The 21293-nt window shown below is 30.2% G+C and overlaps 5 protein-coding genes across 12 annotated transcripts; 3 read left to right on the forward strand and 2 right to left on the reverse strand.

Moving 5' to 3' along the window:
• Positions 1–59: 59 nt before the first annotated feature.
• Positions 60–4530, reverse strand: Ir68a (Ionotropic receptor 68a). Of its 4 annotated transcripts, none has more exons than XM_031973058.2 (10): positions 3277–4530; positions 2716–2893; positions 2508–2656; positions 2047–2355; positions 1869–1971; positions 1656–1809; positions 1523–1556; positions 1124–1462; positions 667–1048; positions 60–598 (listed from the first exon to the last, which is right to left on the reverse strand). In XM_031973058.2, exons 1-10 carry the CDS (start codon positions 3321–3323, stop codon positions 314–316), a joined length of 1980 nt encoding a protein of 659 aa, XP_031828918.2. In that variant the 5' UTR covers positions 3324–4530; the 3' UTR covers positions 60–313. The 4 variants fall into 4 exon arrangements, 3 of the variants coding, with proteins under 3 accessions (XP_031828918.2, XP_031828916.2, XP_031828920.1); XR_004234680.2 differs by having other exon boundaries at positions 456–598; positions 667–796; positions 933–1048; positions 1523–1809; XM_031973056.2 differs by having other exon boundaries at positions 1523–1809.
• A 2242-nt stretch (positions 4531–6772) lies between these two features.
• On the forward strand, positions 6773–10810 carry LOC116425411 (Acyl-CoA oxidase 3). Its single transcript, XM_031973061.2, has 11 exons — positions 6773–6913; positions 7131–7253; positions 7340–7498; positions 8230–8377; positions 8446–8736; positions 8796–8959; positions 9053–9296; positions 9371–9604; positions 9677–9831; positions 9899–10192; positions 10261–10810. Exons 1-11 carry the CDS (start codon positions 6779–6781, stop codon positions 10351–10353), a joined length of 2040 nt encoding a protein of 679 aa, XP_031828921.2. The 5' UTR covers positions 6773–6778; the 3' UTR covers positions 10354–10810.
• LOC116425412 (beta-1,3-glucosyltransferase) lies at positions 9141–20192 on the reverse strand. Of its 3 annotated transcripts, XM_031973067.2 has the most exons (12): positions 19980–20192; positions 19834–19897; positions 13093–13166; positions 12914–13023; positions 12660–12833; positions 12455–12585; positions 12180–12360; positions 11954–12089; positions 11419–11566; positions 11072–11348; positions 10808–10968; positions 9141–9289 (listed from the first exon to the last, which is right to left on the reverse strand). In XM_031973067.2, coding segments are annotated over exons 2-11 (1389 nt in total). In that variant the 5' UTR covers positions 19836–19897; positions 19980–20192; the 3' UTR covers positions 9141–9289; positions 10808–10812. The 3 variants fall into 3 exon arrangements, with proteins under 3 accessions (XP_031828927.1, XP_076222725.1, XP_031828929.1); XM_076366610.1 differs by lacking the exons at positions 19834–19897; positions 19980–20192 and adding an exon at positions 13527–13545; XM_031973069.2 differs by lacking the exons at positions 19834–19897; positions 19980–20192 and adding an exon at positions 13298–13500.
• Positions 13739–19519, forward strand: Klp3A (kinesin-like protein 3A). Of its 3 annotated transcripts, none has more exons than XM_076366608.1 (12): positions 13739–14153; positions 14371–14596; positions 14932–16077; positions 16211–16607; positions 16679–17045; positions 17108–17405; positions 17473–17609; positions 17691–17879; positions 17953–18144; positions 18895–19077; positions 19144–19208; positions 19286–19519. In XM_076366608.1, the coding sequence occupies exons 2-12, from the start codon at positions 14371–14373 to the stop codon at positions 19308–19310; spliced, it is 3225 nt and encodes a 1074-aa protein (XP_076222723.1). In that variant the 5' UTR covers positions 13739–14153; the 3' UTR covers positions 19311–19519. The 3 variants fall into 3 exon arrangements, with proteins under 3 accessions (XP_076222723.1, XP_031828912.1, XP_031828913.1); XM_031973052.2 differs by lacking the exon at positions 13739–14153 and having other exon boundaries at positions 14375–14484; positions 14540–14596; XM_031973053.2 differs by lacking the exon at positions 13739–14153 and having other exon boundaries at positions 14409–14484; positions 15145–16077.
• An 11-nt stretch (positions 20193–20203) lies between the features above and the next one.
• RpS23 (ribosomal protein S23) lies at positions 20204–21265 on the forward strand. Its single transcript, XM_031973091.2, has 3 exons — positions 20204–20365; positions 20710–20869; positions 20949–21265. The coding sequence occupies exons 1-3, from the start codon at positions 20362–20364 to the stop codon at positions 21214–21216; spliced, it is 432 nt and encodes a 143-aa protein (XP_031828951.1). The 5' UTR covers positions 20204–20361; the 3' UTR covers positions 21217–21265.
• Positions 21266–21293: the final 28 nt, after the last annotated feature.

Here is a 21293-nt window from a genome sequence, read left to right on the forward strand (position 1 = left end):
GACCGATTGAGTGTGAAAAACAGAGAAAGAATATACTTGATCTTACTCACTGTATTTACGGTATGTAATTTTTTTTATTATATTCTATACAATTTATTAATTCTTACATACTTATATACATATTCGTAATGTATTAACTATATTATATTAACTACTGGATACACACATTATATTTACAACCTGTAACCAAACGTCATTTAAACATGCATGTGTTACAGAGGTACGTACATGTAACAGATGCGCGGTAAATAATAAGTTATTACTTCTTTCTTTTACATTTTAATGCAATAATTTACATAATAAAATCGTTAACTTATATTTTAGTAATATTAGATATATTATAAAAAGTATCTAAGTGGTACTTGTCAAATTTTGGATCCTTCAACACGATATATCTCCAATGTAAAATTTCTCCTACTAATATCAGGAAAGCTAACAAATAACCAGTCACAATAGCAATAAAAGCACCTTGTAATTTGTGAAGATTAACCAATGCCTTTTCAGATTCAGTTTCTTGTCGTATCTCCATAATTTTCGACCATTCCATAACATCGCTCAACCACTTTTCAACTAATCCTATTTCTATTATACGTCTTATCTACAAATATTACTGTTAATATTTTTTATAAAATACTATGGATATTTCATGTTAAAAATAAAATGTACCAAAGCATCAACATGTGGTTTTAATGGTGAATTCTTCTCCATACCAAGTGCTATGGGCATATTTACAACACATTCTTCCATAATATGCAAATTATGCTTTAATAACTCATTTCTTGTGGTTCCATTATCTCTTTGTTGTTTTTCATGTATTTGTTTTTTGACGCGTGCATTGCGAAGAAAGTAATAATTTTCATAGTAACAGAAAGATCCGTTTGCTACCTTTTCAATAGCTTCTTTTTCATTTACAATTAATTGAAATTTCTTACCAATCTTTTGACTATTAAAGTCTGATGATATTAAAAAAAAATCTTTATCTTCTTTATTCCACCCACCAGCTTGTATAGAACTTTTAGCCAATTGTCCTAATGTATCAATAGTAACTCTGTGTTCAAGTTGCGATATCAATTATATAATATCTATCAAGTATATTAAATTTTGAAAAAACATTAATATTTACCTGGCAACTGGATTTGCAAGAGTTGCAGTCATGCTACCTCGATAAGCAACTGCAACTAGTATGCTATAAACCCACCACCATCCAATAAATACTCGCACAGCCCATGGATTTGGCAAGTTAGGTAATGAAACTTGAAGCAACATGCCATATGTATATAATATACTGTTTTGTATTTCAGTAAACAAATACAAACTCTTTATTTCCTTCTCCATAAATGTAGTCTGAATATGCATTTTATTCTTGTACAAACTTATATATTTCTTGTAGGACAATGATAAGAAATGAAATGCAATACCTCCCAAGACTAAAGTAAAAAGTAATGCAATCCAAGTGTAAAGCCTAAAATTTGAAACGAAAATATTTTCTATATCCTGTTTATCTTTTTCTATTTGCACTTACTTAAATGGAAGTATTAAAAGCATCCATGAATTTTCTGTCAAAGATTCTGGCGTTAGAAAAGTGAGGCACTCTGTATTATATGGAATAGTTAAATCAAAATATTTTAAATGATGCAATGTATAATGTAAATCACCCAAATAAAATGCAGCTTTTCCTTGCATGGCTTCATTTGTAAGACCTGTGTATGTTTGATTACCTCCTCTTGTTCCCCACCTCTCAAATGCTATATTCTTTGGCATATAATACTTTGGTTTGAAATTCATAGCTTTCGATATAATCTGTATTAACTGAAATATAACATTCATATAATTATAAATCAGCAAATCATTTTTCTAATACTACATACTTCAAATTCTATTCCCAAAGCCTCTGAATTATTATTTGATGTCTTGTTGTAATAAGCTCTTGATTTTTCTGTTACTGATGGAATATGTTCGAAAACAGCAACTCTAAAATTCAAATGAAGACAGCATTATTTGATCTTACAACATAATAAAATTATGCCTGTTCTCATCTATACTAACCTTAGATGTTTCTTTCGTAGATTCGAAGTCTTTTTTATGAAATGATTTATGCTATAACGCAATTTATTATGATACCAAGTATCTATATATTTAGTAAAAGTAATTCTTTTGCCTTGAGAAGGAAAGTAAACAGAGTAGAGATCAATTCTTTTCTTGAATACTTTTTCTCCAGACCGGTGTCTGTATGCATTGTATTGACGTATGAAAAGTACATTGATTATTCTATTCCAAAGGTAGTGTAAGTTTGGTTGAAATAAACGATGATCATATAAAAGCAAAAATAGTCCCCGAGTGTTAATTAGACGTTCACTAAAAAGGAGAAAAGCAGAATAAATTCAACATGAAAAGTGTTATTATTGGAACTTCTTAATAAAACAAACCAATGTTTTTAATTAATTATCTTATAATATTATTAACGTTTTTATGAAATGTTGGATTCAATATCAACATTATTTACTCACTTTTCTGCATATTGTAGAAATTTAGATGTTAAAAGACCGTTAGCGATCAGGATTACGTATACATTGCAACCAATTGCCTTACTATCGACTAACATCCTTTGAATTTGTTTCCTTGGTCGGGAAAACTGTTCCTTATCACGTAACGCAATCTGTGGTATTAGATTTATAAATATAAAATTTCACTAAAAATAAATAAATATTATTTTACCTCATATTTTGAAGTTGGTGAACTCTGAACGTGCACGATATCCGCAAATGTCCGATAGACAGAATCAGTAACAAATACAATACAATTCTCTTGCTCGATAATTTCGCCAACAATCTTCTTAACAAGCAATTTCAGATTCTCATCACTTTTCTCACATTCGTAGTCTTTATAAAATCCACTACAGAATTTTTTGGAAAATTTGATTGTATATAGAAAAAAATTATAAAGAAACAAGTTGCTTGGTTCAAAAAAGTTTCAACTCTTTGTTGAACTTTTTTGTGATCAGAACTTCTACAGAAAGTACAATGATGATTCTAAACTATATTTTCTTTGTTAATAAAATTTATATACCTTCTTACATAATGAAATTTTTCTAATATTTTTATAACAAGTTTTTTAATACAAATAAAAAATTTTATTAATAACATCTTCTAACTAATCAATTCGAATTTGTTTATATTTCCATGCATTTGTAATATTATTGGCAATTGTATTTTGGAAATGCATCATTGCACGATTGGTACATAATATTGATGTATACAAAATGTATACAATTATTACTTTCTGCCAACTGCAAGGGTGATTTGGAGGAGCAAAATGAAGAACATGGCTCTTAGATTCTAACAAGTTTTCAATTAAAGTAACCAGCATGCCAATTCCGAATCGATTGAACAGCGTTGGAATTGAATATTTAGAGATCTCATTTGCAAGGAAAATTAAGTTAAATGAGTAATGTGTTCAATAATGGAAATATCAATTAACGATAATGAGTTAAGGGCATAGATCAGCCTGAGATGTGTAAAAATAGGTAAACTTTGGAAATTTTTTTGTTGATAACTATTAAAAGAAAAAATCTAATATTTTCTAGATACAAATGTGATCTTCAGCTTTATATTTATATATTTTTTTTAACTAAAATGTTACAAAATGGCGGAATTATTTGCTAGCTTCGAGATCTCGTTTCAAAATACATCTATTGATGGACATGAGAACAAACAACTGAAACATCCGACGACAAAAATTTGTATGAATTTATAAATAGAAATAGCAAGACTTATAAGTGTCAAAACATATGTTTATTTCAAAATGTTTATAAAAAATTGAATAGATATCATATAGAAAATAGCATATCCTGCGTTGTAAAGTATTGTATATAGAATAGTTTCTGCAAACTGGAAGACAGTCGGACCTAAAGTTTCGAAAATCTCACATCCGTCGGTACGAAAAACATGGTTTCGAAAAAATCGCGAAAAATTCGAAGTATTAACAGCTCTTGTGGCTCAAGAAAATTATCTGTAGCTATTTTGTATTTTTTTTTATAATAATTTTTGAATCTTTTTCCGATTTTTATCAGATTTTGTTGCAGGGCTCTTTAGTCGTCGCTCGTTCATATAGATTGCTGTAACTTCTCTAGATATTTAAATTTTGAAAAATCCTTTTACCAAAATGTTCTACATACTACTTGATACTGCAAGAAAATTAAAACCAAAAAATCAACTTTTTTTATCTATCGGAGTAGTCTTCCCCCATAAATTAAGAATACGTTTTGTTGATAATATTACAGAATTCTCGCTATAACCCTAATTTTCATATAATTGATAATTCTAGAAATGCACATTTTGAACAACTTTTTCGGTAATTATTTAGTGTAGCGTTTTCCTCGCCAATTTCAATGATTTTTGGATATGTTGCAAAGGACGTGATTTTAAGCAATTTTTTCTTATACACGTAACTTCCGCTCGGTCTTAGTTTCCGAAATAATCCACTACCACTACATTAAATTCTATATACATCAGCGTGTTTTTTTTTAGACTGCCACAAGCATGGGGGCGTATCTGTAAAACGACACAAGCAGAACCAGCAATTTTCTCGGGTTTCACGTACTCCCCTCGACAAAAGTTCCACTAATTTCAGTCAATCGTAGTAGTTTCGCACCTTGTTTCGTACATACAGAAACGAGTTTCACTTACGTAATAAAAATTAGAATTGTAGTACGGTATGGCTCAACTGACATAAAGCAACGAAATTTGGAATAATTGTAGGAAAGGGAAAGATACTAAATTTCAAATTTCAACATCCTAGAAAATCCTTTAAAAAAATTAAAAGAGTTTAAGACCTTTGTAAGTTATTTTGGTAATTATTTAGTTTGGGGTGTTCCCCGTCGATTTCGATGATTTTTAGATATGTTGTCGGGAATATAATTCTAAACAATATTTTTCTATATATATTATTATATTCCTATATTAATGTATATTTTCTTTTTTAAATGCCGCTGTTTCTTAGATTCTGAGATGATCGCAAAAAATGTTTTGGTACTATTACATTAAACTGTATTTATACGTGTACTGTAGAGGTCCCACGTTAGCCAAATCGGCCTATGGCATAAAAGTGAAGAGGGGCAAGGGGAGACATCCACTCACAGCGCTCGGCTTGATCGTCATGGGGGCTCGGTTTCGACACGTCCTAGTTATTGGATGAGCCGCGAACTCAGGTGGAGCGTGCGGTCGAATCCCCTTGCCCCTCTTGACTTTTGACAGGTCGACCTGGCTAACGTGGGACACTTACAGTACCTCTGAACTAGCGTGACCATTGGCATAAAGTGACTGCTTATCTGCCGCTTCTATGAACACATTGTAGTAAACGAGAATTCCTAGATATAAAAGATAAACTGATTGAAACAGAAACCATGACGATAAGGCCAATTTTCGCAAAATCGGTGTATATTGTAAAAATCGATATTTTCATCAACTTTTTCCTGTGATAAGAATAATAGCAATTGGTATTGATTTTGGTTTGGGTAGTTTAAAAGGACTGTTAACAATTATAAAGTAAAAGAGTACCTCCCTAAAAAAACTACCCCAACTAATACCAATACCAATACCGATTACTATTATTTTTGTCAAAAAAGAAAGTTATCCAAAGCAACCATTTTTACAAGATACGTTAGTTTTATGAACTTATAAATAATCAGACGGTAATAAACATTTTGGTGTTGGTATAGTGTTTAAAATAACGACACTTCTTTATATAGGAAAAAGTTGCTTAGAATTACGTTCCCGACAATATACCTAAAAATCATCGAAATCGATGGGGAACACCCCAAACTAAATAATTACCGTTATTTTTTACAATTTAAGATTAAATGGGCTTTATGAGTTGATATAAGATTTTTAGGAATTATAAAGTAAAACGTAAGTGAGGAATGACAGAGTTCCTGCATCCCTACCCTGTGAAAAACAAGGCCCATTTATACGAATCTTTACTACATTAGTAAAATTAATTTCTATATGTATGAAATAACGTACGAAGCCAAGACAATTAATTGAAACTTTGATAGAGGAGAGTACCTGTGTGAAATCCGAGAAAATCAAGGGGTACTCGATGTAAGTTATCATTAAACCGATAAACGTGTGACTAATCATGCAACCGTTGCATAGCATGCTCATGTACATAAATAGAATTCAATGTAGTAATAGCGAATATTTTTATCTCTGAAACTAAAACAGCGCAGACATTTTTTGTCGAAGAAAAAAGTCATTCGTAACACCAATTTCTACATCATATATTAACGTTATGAAAATCGGCGACGGCGTCCACACAGTATATCTAACGTTATCTAAAAAATTAATAAAGAAATTTTATTAACGTAATTAAATTAATAACATTAATTTCTACTGCACATTAATTTCAATAGCTTACAATAAAGGAGTACTGATATCATACTGAATTAATATTTTTCAAATGTGACTACATTGTTCACACATCGAAATAGCAAGTCACGGTACCAACATTGTTGCATTAGGCGTTCATTGTCAGAACTGATTAAAATGTAATAAATGTAGAACGTTCTTATAATGAATCTTTAATGAATTACTTGTCATTCATGTTAACAAAGTCCAGTCGTCACCCGACAAGGTGAACCATCTTATCTAAAATCTATTCTATTAATACTCGTATAAAGTAATAATAAATAAAGGCTCAACGGTAGTGTTATCAATCGTGCAGCGCAGTTTAGCTTGCATCACTTAGGAATCATTTATTGAACGCATAGGTACCCAGACTCATGAAATTGACAAAAATAAAGAAAATGATTGCTGATCTACCGAAAGGACCATTGGACTCTTACAGAAAACGTGCAACATTCGACTGGAAACTATTAAAATTAAATTTGGAAGGAGAGGATTATATAAACTTTCAGGTAAAAAAAAGCCAATCTGATTATTTTATAATTTGATACTTAATCCTTAAGTGCGACAATCTGTCTATCAGACCGCTTACGATCTTAATTTATATACATTTTTTGGTGTATAATTTACTACCTATACATTAATATTAATGTATGACACGTCAGTCGTGTAAAAAACCGGCTGTATCACTTAAGAATTAAGTAAAACATAATTTATATTATCTTTTAGAATACCGTATGGAACTTCATACGAAAAACGCCTGTGTTTCAAAGACTTATCTCTCCAACATTGGATGAGGAACGAAGAATTTGTAACGCTCGTATTAAAGCATTAATCGATAATGATATTGCGGTAAATATTGTATTGCTTGCGTCTGTTAATAATACAGAAAGGAGAGAAAGCAACAACTACATAATTAATATTCCATTTTTCTACAGAATCCAGTGAACCATAGAGACTGGTTCAATGTGATCTTTCAGTATGATGCCTCAATTCCCATAAAAATGGGTGTAATGCAGGGCATGGTACCTGTTGCAATTCTTACTTTAGGTACAAAAGATCATTCTGAAATTGCAGAAAAGCTTCAAGAAGGTCAAGTAAGCATATAATAGATATAACTTTAGTAAGAAGTGTTTTACATTTTACTTAACCTAGGAATTACATTCTGGAGCCTTTGTAATCACATAAAAAGTAAATTTCATAGAAAACATTTTGCTTGGAATTTATAAGCAAATGCATTTCAATGTATTTTGAGGTAGATATACATTATTTTATCATACTTCCTTCTTGCATTTCTTCTATACATCCTTATCAACATCAGTAACTGTACATATTGTTGAATTTATAATAAGAATTCTTGTTACACTGTGATTCACCAGATTCCAGATTATCAAATAGGTAAAAAAAAACGGTAGGTAATTATTCGGAATCATGTTCATCTCAGCGATTTTAATGGCCTTGAAATATGTTGTCAAGATTGCCATTCTAAACAACTTTTCCTTGTACATGTTACCATCACTCGGCCTTAATTTTTTAGATATTCACAAAAAAACTTTAACAATTATTTAGAAGTTTCACCTCCTCGCAAATTTAAACGATTTTAAAATATATTGTCGAGAATATCACTTTGAACAATTTGTATGTAACATATATATGGAGAAGCTGTTCAAAATCATGCCCCAACACGTTTCAAGTTCATTGAAATTAATGAGATGACCATAATTCCGAATAATTATTAAATGATGTGTCTGTTTAAGAATATATTTGATATATACATATATTTCATAAGTGGTAGTTGAATTCGTATTAAAAATATCATTTTTAACAGTATGCAAGCTGTTTTGCACTAACAGAAATATCTCATGGGACAAATGCAAAGGGAATTAGAACTACAGCAACATATGATGTGCAATCAAAAAGCTTCATCATACATACTCCTGACTTTGAGGCTGCAAAGTGTTGGGCTGGTGGTTTAGGTGAACAGCAGAAAGAAACCAGATAATGCTTTCTAGCAAATCATGAATAAAAAAACGTGTACTTTTAGGAAAGACTGCGACACATGCTATTATATTTGCTCAGTTAATTACACCTGATAGATCGAATCATGGTCTCCATACATTTATTGTACCTATAAGGGACCCAAATACTCATCTTCCTCTACCGGGTGTGATTGTTGGTGACATGGGTGAAAAGATTGCACTAAATGGACTGGACAATGGGTTTGTGATGTTCGATAATTACCGAGTTGCTCGGCAGTGTTTGTTGAATCGAACAGCAAGCGTTACAGAGGATGGAACATACAAAACGAAAGTAAAAAATGAGAGCAAAAGATTTGGTAAGCGGTTCGCTCACATTACAGTTTTAGAGAGAAAGTCTTCATCAGAATATACACAGGTGCGTCGTTGGGTGCATTGTCATCGGGTCGTGCCACGATCACATCTATAACTGTAAACATAGCATCCTTAGCAATGGTGATTGCGGTTCGATATTGTGCTGTAAGGAAACAATTTGGACCGTCGGAATCAGAGGAATGGCCAGTTATAGAATATCAAGCACAGGTATTTAGATTGACGGAATAAAAATTCGTTAAAGAAATATAATAATATTTCGCAATATATATAGTGTAATTAAAACTTATCGTAAATGCGTAGCAATGGCGACTGTTCCCCCACTTGGCATCAATATACGCAATAAAAGTCTTTTCCTCTGCATTTGTGACTCAGATGTCTGAATTTCAACTTAAACTATCAAATGCAAAAAATGACGATAATATTGATCACGAAGGTATGGAGATTCACGCATTATCCTCTGCAGCCAAACCACTCTGTTCATGGACTAGCCGAGATATCATTCAAGACTGCAGAGAATCCTGTGGAGGACATGGGTACCTAAAAAGTATGTAAATCGTGAACCAGGTCTATGTAAAAAATATATTTTGTTTGTTTTACTTAAGTTTTATTTATTAATAGTGTCACGTTTGGGCGACTTAAGAGCCGAAAATGACGCGAATTGTACCTATGAAGGGGAGAATAATGTATTAATTCAACAAGCTAGTAATTGGTTATTGAACCAATGGTCGAATATGCTTAATGGAAAGTCCATTAATTCTCCTCTTGGAACAGCACATTTCATAAAAGATGCCAACAATATTTTAATGCAAAAGTTTTGTCATTCGACAATTGAGGATACAATAAAAATAGAAAGTATAAAAATAATTTTATGGAATATTTGTAGAGGTGTCTCTGTTTAGATAACTTATGGTTTACCACTTGCAGACTTACTCTTATCTTTTCAATGGTTAATTTGTTACTACTTGAAAAGAACTTATGAGAAAACAAAATATTTAAAAAACAATGGCTATGATGATTTCGAAACTAGAAATAATATACAAGTATTTTTTGCACAGACATTGTCGCTGTTATATGGACAGGTAATAATTTATGTTTGATGTTAAAAGTATTTCCTTATATTAATATTAATTATATGTTTTTCTGTAGCATGCCTTAATGAAATACTTTATAGAACGCATACAGAATCCTATATGGAGACCTGAAGAACGTAATGTATTAACAAAGTTGTGTTCACTTTATGGAGCTGTTACTCTAGAAAAAAAATTGGGAGATTTTTATGCTGGTGGTTACGCAACGCCTATGAGTAATATGGAAAACTTTTTACGAAGTGGCATCATAATGTTATGTAAAGAATTAGTTAATGATGCTGTAGCTCTAGTCGATGTTCTAGCACCACCAGATTTTATTATAAATTCACCATTAGGAATGGCAGATGGCGAGGTATTAGAAGATACCTATCTTTTTCTTTCGTAATTTGCTTCTTTTTTATAATGTTGTTTTAATCACAGGTATACAAACATATTAAAGAATGGATGTTTGAGAAGAAAGAAAATTTTGATCGACCTACATGGTGGAAAGAAATAACACGATCTAAATTGTGATATATATATATACATAACTAACTTCGTTTATTATATTTTTTTATATTATTATACATACACAAAGATATATATATATATATATATAGGACAATAAAGACGTTTTACGTGATATTCATACAAAATATGAAATCTATATAGAGCTATACAAAGTCCTATTTATTTAAAAACGTGAAACATGAAATTTTTATAATATTAATATAAAACATATAACAATTTTTTTTCGAAGTTTGTATGATTTTCCTTTACTTCTATAGCTAATACACTTCCATAGTATATTGTGAACAAACGTGTAAAAAAGTATTGAGAAACAGAACAAAAAAGAGTAACGAAGTAGAATATATAGATTATTAGGGGCGAGGAAGAAAAGAAAGAATGTATCGAGTAAAAATAAGAGAAAGTATAAAAAAGATGTAATACACTACTATTAGATGGTAATAAAATATTTTATACATACTGATATTATAGTTCGGTGTGTCTCTTCATTGTAATTAAAGACTTATCTGCTTCGGCAAACCATTCATTATAAACTACTTGTGGTTCAATCATCCAAAACTTGTGAAAAGATACAGGTTCCTGAGACGCAAGATAGGAAGTTGCGTAATCGGATGGACGTGCCTGAAATAAATGTATTCCTTAATTAATGTATGAAGCTGTAAACACAAATGGATAACAATGAAAATTACAATGATTGTGTTATTTACTAATACATATTGCATACTTGATGAAACAGTTGTGAATGAACAGGTTGTACTCCAATTCGTGTTAAACATATACCAAACAGGTACATGTCATCTGGAGTTGTGGCGGATGGACAATCACATCTGCCTGCCTGTACCATTTCATGAACTAAGGGTTTAGATAAAACAAGTCCAGCACCGCCTGTTAAATACTCATATCCATGAGAACGGTCCCATACACGGAAACCATATCTTTCTCCAATTGCAAGAGGAGTATTGGGGTTATAGCATGTTAACAAACGCATCAAACGCGCTATGCTAATGTAACATAAGTTATGTTATGTTAATATTAACAGAAATATGTGTACGCACAAAAGAAGTAGCTTACCTAAACATTGTATCATCATCACAGATTATTAACCAATTTAAATTATTTTTCTGTAGTATCTTGTTTGCTTGTACTAAAATATTATAAGTCTTAGCACAGTGTCCATGTGTAGTATTTGGCACAATAAAAGCCTCTGGTAAATTTTTATCTACACTGAAGAAAGGTATATTACTTAAACAATAATCGATATACACATAGTATTGTTTAACCTTTTTGTTACTAGCAGTGACTACAGTTACCCGGTGCCTGAGGCTCACTATGTACTAACAGTGATTTTAATTACCCAACGCCTGACGCCTTCTTTCATGTATTAAATATTATTGTATTATATTTTATAATTATATGTATCACAACTAGAATAAGGGATTAATAAATTACAATAAGCCAATAGTTATTAAAATTATGTTCGTAAAGTTAGTTAGGTCGCGGTAAAACAAGTGTCTCCATATTAAGATTGCCTCGTACCGTGATAGCATATTCGCGAGTAAAGCTGTAACGAAAAGGTTAATTACATATATTGTGTAATTGATCATACCAGCTCCATCGCTATAGTAACCAATATTTTTAACATGTTTTGCCCATGTCCTCTTGACTACAGGAATTCTATCAATGTGATACTTGGTGCATGTTTTTACAGCAAAATATGCGTTCTCAGTAGATACAGATGAATCCTTTATTTAAAATATCAATGTATCATAAAGTGTCATAACTAATATAAATATACATTAACTACATTAATGGATAAAAAAATATTAACTTACACATGGATGAAAAAATCTTGGATAAGTGGCACAGTCAGGACTAGATACAATACATATTTCAGATGCATGTGTTAATCGTATTCCTTTATCAACATTTAAAACAAATAATGCAAATTCGTATGATACATCAATTGAAAAGTCATCTTTAGGTTTATCTCCTGTAATGATTTTTTGTACTAAACTAAAAAAGAGAAATGTATTTCATGTACATTATTGCAGCAAATGTATGTAATTAGAAACTTGCAAACTATGGAAACTAATTTTGTAAGGAGTACCTATTCATCAAAGCTGATGTTATAGCAAAACCTGAAGCTATATGCGGATATTTAAATTTTATATTATGCTCTGCAAAATGATGTATGATTGTTGGTTCGTGATCATATAATGCATGACCGATCCATAATTTCTAAAATGAAAAATTAATAAAATAATATTAATTTTTCACGCAAATAGCATATTTCTTTTTATAGAGAAACATACCTTATTCTCTTTATACTTAGACAAAGTATTTAATAGTTTAATTAATCTGATTACTGTATTTTCCAAACAAAAGAAAAACCACTTCGAAGTTGGATGGGTATGTTCCAATAGTGGTATTATTGTCCACGATCCATTAATGTTCAACTCATGGGACAAAATTATTTGAGGAGGATCCTAATTAAATAAAGAAATCATAATTCTCAATAAACTAATTGTATAAATTGCTGTATATACATAAAGGTACAAATACATACCTTATCAAGAGTGTTAGCCTGTTCAATAATACTTTTCTTTAAAACATCGGCATGTGCTGCATGATAACCCTCTTTTTGACTCAACACAATAAATGTTACGTCACTAGGATCTACAGAAAAAAATAAAATGTTTATATTGTATTTACGCAATAATTAAAAAATAATGTAATAAAGCTTACTTAAAATGCTTGTATCAATTGTCCCAATGCAAAGAAAAAAGAGTAATATATACACAGCACAAACAGAAGACATCCTTAAATTAAAAACAAACTAATAATTCCACAATATTCAATAATAATTTTAAGTACAAAGAAATAATATTAAAACACTTTTATATGTTTGTATATGACAGAAATTTTTTTTAATTCCACATGTTCTACTAACAATTTTTTACTAAAATATAAGAAAATTTAAATAATATTAGAAATATACAGTTGTAAATTAGAATAAACTTTTTGTAACAAGATTGTTATACACAAATAACTGATAAATATTTCATTTGAATATGATCAACTAAGCTTCAATCATAAAGCTTGAATTATAAGAAGAGCAAGCTGGTTTCAAGTCTATACTACATAACAGAGGTGTCTAACTTATCTAGGTAGTTATTTACCAGTTATCTGCTCTCCTCACGCTAGTAACTTTATTCCCCCTCTACCTCTACTTTAGTAGCTGCCCGAGACTGGTATGTAGCAATTCTATGAGTGTTCAATTCACTGGTAAAAATAAGTATGGTGGAATAACTTTTCGTGAGGGGAGTGTCACTAGAGTACTCGTGGCACCGATTTAACACCTTTGGCATAAGGGCAAGAGGGGTATTTGTTGCGTATTTTGCTTATAGTTTTGATTGGTTACACATAACTATATCGATAAATAATAAATTAACATTGTAAATGAAATGAGAACTGATCAATCAACCCCCATTCCTCAGCCTAGTCACCAAGTGATCTCTTAATAGTAAATATGTTATGAAAATTAATTCTTGAAAATCAGTGGAGTTTCATTTCTATAGTTATCTCTGCTGTGGCAATGTCAGGAAGGAAATCGTATTCACTTTGAGGTGGGGGAAACATGTACATGTGTCCCACACATCAAGCAGTTTTAAATGCATTTCAAACCGTTATTACAAGTTTACTCTGTTATATCAGGAAATAGTTTTAAAAGTTATTTATTCTTGTTTTAATTTTCCATAGGAAAGCACTAGTAGTGTAAATATTATTTTATACTAAACAAATCAAATGTAAGTAATACCATTACTTTCATAATATATAGTTTACTATGTATATAAATATAATAGTTTTATCATTTATGAATTAATAACTTCATCCTTTTTTTTAAGATATCGATAATAAATTTCAATTATATATAAAAAATTATTTCTTTGCTCATAATGATTATATAGTTCATTTTACATATACACAAATTTATGAATTTTAAGTGAAACGTAATGTTTATAGATGACTGATGATACAGTTCGTGTTGCTGTACGTATCCGTCCATTAGTAAAAACTGAAATAGAAAAAGGCTGTCAAACATGCTTAGAAGTTGTTCCTGGTGAACCACAAATAATTGTACGTAATACAGATAAAGCATTCACATTTAATTATGTCTTTCCCCCTGATATAGCTCAAGAAGAATTTTATGAGACAGCTATCAAAGGGATGGTAGGAAATATTTTTGAAGGTAAAAGTATAAACATGTACTAATGCATTGTATGTAGGAATATATTGTATGAATAGTAGGTTTTTCTTATAAGATCAAATAGTATTAAATATATGTTTGTGTTTATTTCATTAACATTTTATGATAAAAGTAAAAGTTGATTCCTTTTATATATGGTTGAAAGTATTTTCACTTGTAATCAAAGCTGTTAAAAATATTTTGAATAAGAAATAAATGAGGTGAATGTAATTAATATAAGCTGTAATGAGCAAAGTAGTCCACATACAATGTGTTAATAATTATAAATATACACAAACATATAAAATTATGTAAAATAATTTTATGTTGTATTATAGGGTATAACGTAACTATATTAGCTTACGGCCAAACAGGAAGTGGTAAAACCCATTCAATGGGCACAAATTATGTTGAAACAGGAGATACAGGTGTAATACCAAGAGCATTGCATGATATATTTAATATAATTCATTTGAAAAAGGATTGGAGTTTTAAAGTTGCAGTCTCATTTATGGAACTTTACCAAGAACAATTATATGATCTTTTGGCAGATAAACAACGTAATCAATCTATCGTTGATATTAGAGATGATGGTAAAAATATTAAAGTGTCTGGAGTTGTTGAAAAAGAAGTTGTAAATGCAGCAGAAGCATTACAGTGCTTAACTCAGGGATCAATAGGTCGTGTAACTGGTGCCACAGCTATGAATGCCCAAAGTAGCCGTAGTCATGCTATATTTACGATATGTGTACATCAACAAAAACAAGATGATCCTCATACAGCAACAACAGCTAAATTTCATCTAGTAGATCTAGCTGGATCTGAACGAAGTAAAAAAACACAAGCAACAGGAGAAAGATTCAAAGAAGGTGTTAACATAAATAAGGGCTTGTTAGCATTAGGAAATGTTATATCTCAATTAGGAGAAGGAGGTTCTTCTGCTTCCTATGTTGGTTATCGGGATAGCAAGCTCACAAGATTGTTGCAAGATTCCTTAGGTGGTAATTCAATGACACTCATGATAGCATGTGTGAGTCCAGCAGATTATAATCTGGATGAAACTCTCAGTACATTAAGATATGCAGATAGAGCACGTAAAATAAAGAACAAACCTGTAATAAATCAAGATCCACAACTTTTAGAAATAAACAGATTAAATAAAATAATACAAGAGTTAAAGCTTGCTTTAGTTGATCAAGAAATTAGAATTTCTGATCCACTAGAACATACAGAACTCAAAGAGAAGAATCAGTTCTTACAACAGAAGATCAGAGACTTAACTGAAAAACTAAATGAAAATTTAATTGAGATTGTAGTTATGCATGAAAGAGCAGAATTGGCTGAACAAAGTAGGGAAAAGATTCAAGCTGACATGTTGAAGATATTAGAAGACTGTAAAGAGATTTTGGATAACTTTGATAAAAATCCCGATTCACACATTGAACATCGTGCAAAAATAGAAGCTTTATACTTAAAAATTCTTGGTAAGTAACTCTTTTCATCAATTTATCATTATCATCATCACTGTCGTCGTCGTCATCATTGACACCATTATTATAATAATTATTATTATTATTTAAATAATTGTAATTAGTAAAAAGTATTTTTCTTAAACAGATATAGAGAAAGATCAGAAAAAGACATCAGAAAAGCTTATAAACTGTGAAATAACACCTTTTTATTCAAATACATTTACAATGAATGTGGATGATGAGGAACAGACGTCTATAGATAAAATAAACTCTGAAAATCACGATAGTTTTGACGATATCGATGAAAAACAAGAAGAGCATACTTTACTTCAAGTAAAAAGGAATGACAAAGTACAAGATATTAATAAAGAACTCGCCATTAAGGAAGGTCTTATGTGTCAACTCTTAAAGAATTCTTCTCAATTAATTGATTATTCTAAAGAAATACATGATATGGAACAAGAGATAAAAACGCTTCAAACAGAAAAGGAAGAACTTGTGCAAGCACTACAAAATGTTCAGACAAACAACGCTAGTTCAAAGTAAGAAATTGAATTATTTTACGATTTTCAGTTATCCAATCATTATATTAATTTATCCTTAATGCTTGTAGATTAGCAAAATCTCGACGTATAAAAGTCCAAGAATTAGAGAAAAAAATATCAGAATTAAAGCGCAAGGTCACAGAGCAAGATAGAATAGTCAAAATGAAAGAAAAGCAGGATCAACAAATAAAACAGCTGTCGAATGAAATGAAATCATTGAAACAGACTAGAGTAAAGTTAATTAGACAAATGCGTAACGAATCCGAGAGGTTTTCAAAGTGGAAGGAATGTAAGGAGAAAGAACTGAACAGATTGAAAAGTCAGAATAAAAAACAAGTCAATGAAGTGACACGTTTGAAAATGTGGCACAGTAAACAAGAGACAGTATTCAAAAGAAAAATGGAAGAAGCTTTTGCCGTTAATAAGAGATTAAAGGTACGCGTTTAAACGAAAAATTTACGTAATCCTTTGAATGAATGATTTATTCCCTCTTTTAGGACGCACTCGATCTGCAAAAGAAAGCAGCAGCAATGAAGAAGGAAAAGCTAAATAACAATGTAGAGAAAATAAAAAATTGGCTAACTCAAGAAATACAAATATTGGTGAGCACTGTAGATGCAGAATATTCTCTTGAAAGATTAATGCAAGATAGAGCATCGCTGGCAGCTACATTGAAACAGTTTCGCAATAGTAGTGATCCAGACGAACAGAAGATGTCTGAGCTTACTGAATTCCTAGACTTACGTAATACACAAATTACTGATCTTCAACAAAAAATTGTTGAATCAGATCAAGGTGAATGTTTTTTACATAAAATGTTCAATTTAAATTTAACAAGTTCACTAAAAATAAATTTGTATAGAGAATAGAACAAATACAAGGTTGCAAAAAATCCACACAATGGAGGAAGCAAAACTTGCACTTAAAATGTTATTTAAGCAAACTGCAGAGAGTAGAAAAGAACATTGTGCAAAGGAGTCTGAGTACAATAATCTTCTGGTTTGTTATATGATACTATATATGACATTTTTTTGTATATGATACTATATATAATATTATATGATATTTCTATGAACGTAGGAAAAGTATGAAACGTTGCAAACAAAGATGGAAGAATACAAACAAAAAGAGAAGGAAAGACGTGTTTCAAGGCAGCTTGAATTAAATAAAGCTATAAACCACATTTCGGAATCTGAAGAGAAAGAGAATTTAAAATTGAAACAAGAATTACAGCTTTATAAAGAAAAGTGCCAACACCTAGAACAATCAGTTAATACAGATTTTTAATTTCATTGATGATACATGTAATACACATTTTATAAATTTCTGTTTGATTTTGCAGGTTTTAACTGAGGTGAAAAATAGAAATGAAATAAACAAAACAAAACAAAAAAATAAAAGACAAACGACAATTACAGAAGAAATTGATGAAAATATATATCCTGAGTCAGATGATAGTAACATTGAAGATGATGTTGAAAGAGATCCAGATTGGACACAAACACCACTGTACAATCGGATACAAAAACTTTTGGTATTTCATTTGTGTTATCGAACGCTATTAAATATGGTATTCCCTTTGTATAATCGCGACTTGTACCAACAACTTTGTTTAGTACGTTTTATCCACAAATATAGTTTCCGCTTTTAATAGGTTGTTTATAGATAGAAATATGGTAAATTTTATTAGTTAATAGTTCGCTTCAATAACATCGATGGAAAGAAAATCATGAAAAATTGATGAGAATAAATAGATAAGTAGGACTTGAATCTGGATATGTCGTTAGCACATCATATTCTTATGATATGCGATTAATTGAGAATTATTATTGTTTTGTTGAACAACTCGTATCTATAGCCCCCAAATAAAATACAAAGTTATTAGCCTCTACTTTTACATGTTAAGATATAATTCAATACATCATCTAGTTAATTAATTCTCGTAGAAGGAACAGAATTTTAAAGAGTGAAAACTTGACTTCTTTAGTTTCAAGAAATTTTGCTTTTGGACATTTCTTAACTCATTTGCATTATATAATTGTGATATGTGAATGAATGGATAACTAGCGGGCTTTGTTTTTACTTGATCAATGACAAGAAAGCGAAATAATGATAGCAAGTAAAAAATGAATAAAATTGAGCTGTCATAAAAAAACTATCTCGTAATCTTCTTATTTGTCTCTAAATCATCATGTAGTTCTAAGTGGCGCGGCTATAGAAGGGGAGTACTAAATATTGTTTATCATTGGGAATGTTATTTTAAATTTACTTGATCCATTTTTAGAACACAACAAAAAATACATCCTCTGAGCAATTATCTAATTTCAAACGATCATCAGACGGAGAAATAAAATGTCGCTGTAAAACAAAGTGTGCAACTCGAGTTTGTTCATGTCGCAAGAATAAAGAATTATGTGTTAACTGCAGTTGTAACCCAGAACTTTGTCAAAATAGAGATCTGAAGAATGTAAGTTATCTTAATTACTAAAAATGTTATGCATTGCCATCTTATTATATAATTATATTTTTTTAGCTGCGTAAAACTTTATTTGACTTTAAAGACACCCAAGACGAAGAAGAACTAATAAAAAAACAACGGTATATTTCAAGAATATTTTCAACGTTTTCTATTATCTTTTGTGATAAATACTAACTACTCTCTTATTCTCTTTTAGACTAGTGGACGAAGAACATGAGTAATGTAGCAATACAAGTACAATTAATTAAAACAAACTTAGTGCCTGCTAAGTAATGTTTAAATATTTTACTCGTTTAACTTTAACTGCTTTCTTTTTGCATTATTTTATTAAACTGAAGAATTTCTCATCTGTAATCACGGATTATAATTGTACATCAGTACAGATATTAAGATTAAAATGGAATATTAAATAAATTTTTATAGTAACTTATATTACTATTTTATTTCATTGCATTCCCAAGTGTAACTCTGATAAGATCTATATATACTGCATCTCAAACGTGTTTTCTTTACGTGGAGAAAATCTAACAAAGATATCCCTGATTCTTAGAGGCGCTGCATATTATCAAAAAGAGGATATTTCATATTCGGACATTTAATATTTTATTTAACTATGTTTTTTTCATCGACATATAATTTGTATTATTTATACATAAAGTAAACAATTAGTATTTAATTATCTAGTACACAAATGTTAAGCGAATAAAACATTTGGTATTGCATTTTGTACTTACATATACTTACATTGCATTTGTTTATATATCACTTTTGGTTGTGTTTATTACATGTTTACTACACGTTTGTGTTCCTATATGCGGAGAAAAGATAAATATAGTAGACTTTTTATACAAGAATACTGAATAATTTTTTTAAATTAAAAAATTCCGTACATTATAATTCTAATATTATAGTATATTACATATATTATTATATAAAACATTTTAATTATAGTAAGATCACGCTTAACACTGCTCCGTTTAACATTGTTTTATTTAGCGTTTTATTTCTTTTAAACGTATCTTCTACGATAAACAGAATCTTACTCTATTAAGTAAAATAAATGTATATATAATATAATGTAGAATCGACAAGTAATTATGACTAAACAAATTCCATTTCATCAACGTTACCATAGAACATTAAAAAAAAATATAGTAACTTATTACGTATTTAATGTATTTCTATTTTAAATCAAGCGCCAAAACTTGAGTGAATTTAGATTTCCGTTTATGGTGGTCAGATCTCTTCCGGTCGTATAGTACACCGAGCAAGATGGGTATGTAATCAATCTCAAAATTATATTATTTTTACAGTTATTAAATATAAATTTTAAAACATGTGAAGTTCATGCAATTGTCTGTAATGTATTCTACCATAATTTTCTTAAAAAACAGTAACAAACATATTTGTGATGTATTTTAAATTGCATTGAAAATAACGTGGTTGCTTGTGGACAATGAATTTATTCTTAATATCTTATTTACCATTTCACAGTTATCAATATCTTTAAGATATAATACAACCTTTAAATATATACAATATATTAGGATTAAGTAAAAACTTAAGGAAATAATTAGACAAAATTCAAATATAATCTAACCATTTAAAAACTTATTGCAGGTAAACCTCGTGGTCTTCGTACAGCACGTAAACACGTTAACCATAGGCGTGATCAACGGTGGAATGACAAAGATTACAAGAAAGCTCACTTGGGAACTAGATGGAAGGCTAATCCGTTTGGTGGTGCTTCTCATGCCAAAGGCATTGTTTTAGAAAAAGTGTATGTTTACTATTTTTTTTTATTGTATATATTCTTCAATGATACATAAATACTAATTCCAACTGATTTTATCTCATAGCGGTGTAGAGGCCAAGCAGCCAAACTCTGCCATTCGCAAATGTGTTAGGGTACAACTTATCAAAAATGGTAAAAAAATCACAGCTTTCGTACCCAGAGATGGTTGTCTGAACAATATTGAAGAGAACGATGAAGTTTTGGTGGCAGGATTTGGTCGTAAAGGTCATGCAGTTGGTGACATTCCAGGAGTTAGATTTAAAGTTGTAAAAGTTGCTAATGTTTCTTTACTCGCACTTTACAAAGAAAAGAAAGAACGACCCAGATCTTAAAACTACTGTCATGTATTTCTAATTACATCTATAAAGACTTTTAAAGAAATATTAAGAATTTATTAATACCTTTACCA

The sequence above is a fragment of the Nomia melanderi genome, chromosome 4 (genome assembly GCF_051020985.1).
Source record: "Nomia melanderi isolate GNS246 chromosome 4, iyNomMela1, whole genome shotgun sequence".
Classification (NCBI taxonomy): Eukaryota; Metazoa; Arthropoda; class Insecta; order Hymenoptera; family Halictidae; genus Nomia; species Nomia melanderi.